Source organism: Pinus tabuliformis, chromosome J (genome assembly GCF_031772625.1).
Source record: "Pinus tabuliformis cultivar Carrire ecotype Pingquan chromosome J, CPIR1, whole genome shotgun sequence".
Taxonomy (NCBI): Eukaryota; Viridiplantae; Streptophyta; class Pinopsida; order Pinales; family Pinaceae; genus Pinus; species Pinus tabuliformis.
This window is the reverse complement of record NC_142295.1, coordinates 716,986,141-716,987,687: the sequence shown is the minus strand read 5'-3', so window position 1 is coordinate 716,987,687 and position 1,547 is coordinate 716,986,141. Positions and strand designations below refer to the sequence as shown.

The window sequence follows — 1,547 nt, the reverse complement described above, 5'->3', positions numbered from 1 at the left end:
CTGCTGATGATCCATGTGGAATTATGCCAAGTGTTCTGTACGTTTGGTATGTTGCTATGGTGCGTAGTGGTGGTTGATTCATCCCGATTGCCTGCAGGTCTGGCCTCCTTGTGCGAATCCTCGATCCAACCCGCTCCACTTGAGATCACCATAAATGTAGTTGATGCTTCCCCATACGGAACCATCCCAGGTGTCTCATTTTTGATACTGCTGATGCTGAGTGCTTTGTGGCGCGATCTGTTATGATCATTCCTCTGGCTGGCCTGCCGCCGCCAGGAAATCCACCGCCAAAAATGTCCTATCATCCCATTACCGTGGTTATAATTGCTGCCATAACCGGTGATTTCAAAATTCCGGTCACTTAACCCAAAACCGTCGCCGGCTAGGTTTGATCGGCTTGGAATAAATCCTTCTCTGCCAGCTGTGCACATGTCCCTTTGAGGATTGGGCAGTCCACCTCCTGCCAACAGCTGTCCAAAATTATGTCCTGGTTGTCTGCACCATGGTTTGCCAAATGGTCTGCCAACCCATTCGCTTTTCTTCTGACTGTTTGGAACACCAAGCCTCTCATTTCTGCAATTAGCTCCGCTATATTCTCAGTCGCCTTAGCCAACCTCCAATGTTTGGTGGCTTTACTGGCTCTCGTTCCTGCTTGTAATCGTTTGGCCGCCGTGATAGCTAGGGATGAATCCCCTTCAACGATAACATTGCCTTGTCGAATTGTCCTTAGAATTTTCAAACCTTGTTCGAGCGCAGCAAACTCTGCTTCATTGTTTGTGCTCTCACCAAGCGCCCTACAGTAGATGTGAACAATTTCACCATCCTGGTTGCGAATTACGCCTCCGATACCTGCTGTGCCTGGGTTGCCCCTCGAAGCCCCGTCGAAATTCAATTTTAGGCCTCCCTCCGGCGGGCATTGCCATCTAAGGATTTGCGATGAAGGTTGTGACCTGTTTCCCCCAATCGGTGGATTGCTGGATGACTCCAAGTGAAAGCTCTTCAGGATGCGTAAGTCCTGAGCCGTTGGTTTTTCATTCGGTACTTCTTTGCATTTTGTTTGTATGAGTTGTTTGATGTTAATTGTGATTGAGTCTTTGGCAAACTCTATGTTTCTAATCTCCTCCTGAAAAATCCTTCGATTACGCTCTTTCCAGATCGTCCAAGCGATAAAACCAAGGACACATTTCCATATGCTTTCAACTCTTCGAATGCGAGAGAAGTTTTTCCTCCAGTTGATGATGGTTCCCTGAATAGAGTCTCTGTCCCGATCAGAAGCACCTAGAATTCCTTCCATCCATTGCCAAAGCTGGTTAGCCCACTCACAAGAATTAAAAAGGGGATTCATTGTTTCCGCTGCAACCATGCACATAGGGCATCTTGAGGGTTCCCTGAACCCTTTTTAGAGGAGGTTTTCCCATGTTAGAGTTTTCTTTTGCATAAGAAGCCATAAGAAGGTTCTGATCTTCGGCCATTGAAGGCTATCCCAAACTTTGTCGGACCAGGGTACTGTTTCAGGCTGCTCTTCCCTCTCTATTATACTCCTGGCT

At 47.4% G+C, this 1,547-nt stretch overlaps 1 protein-coding gene across 1 annotated transcript; it reads right to left on the bottom strand.

The window, feature by feature from the left end:
- Nucleotides 1-382: 382 nt before the first annotated feature.
- Nucleotides 383-1,345, bottom strand: LOC149228770 (uncharacterized). The gene has a single exon (XM_089380858.1). It carries the CDS (start codon nt 1,343-1,345, stop codon nt 383-385), a length of 963 nt encoding a protein of 320 aa, XP_089236984.1.
- Nucleotides 1,346-1,547: the final 202 nt, after the last annotated feature.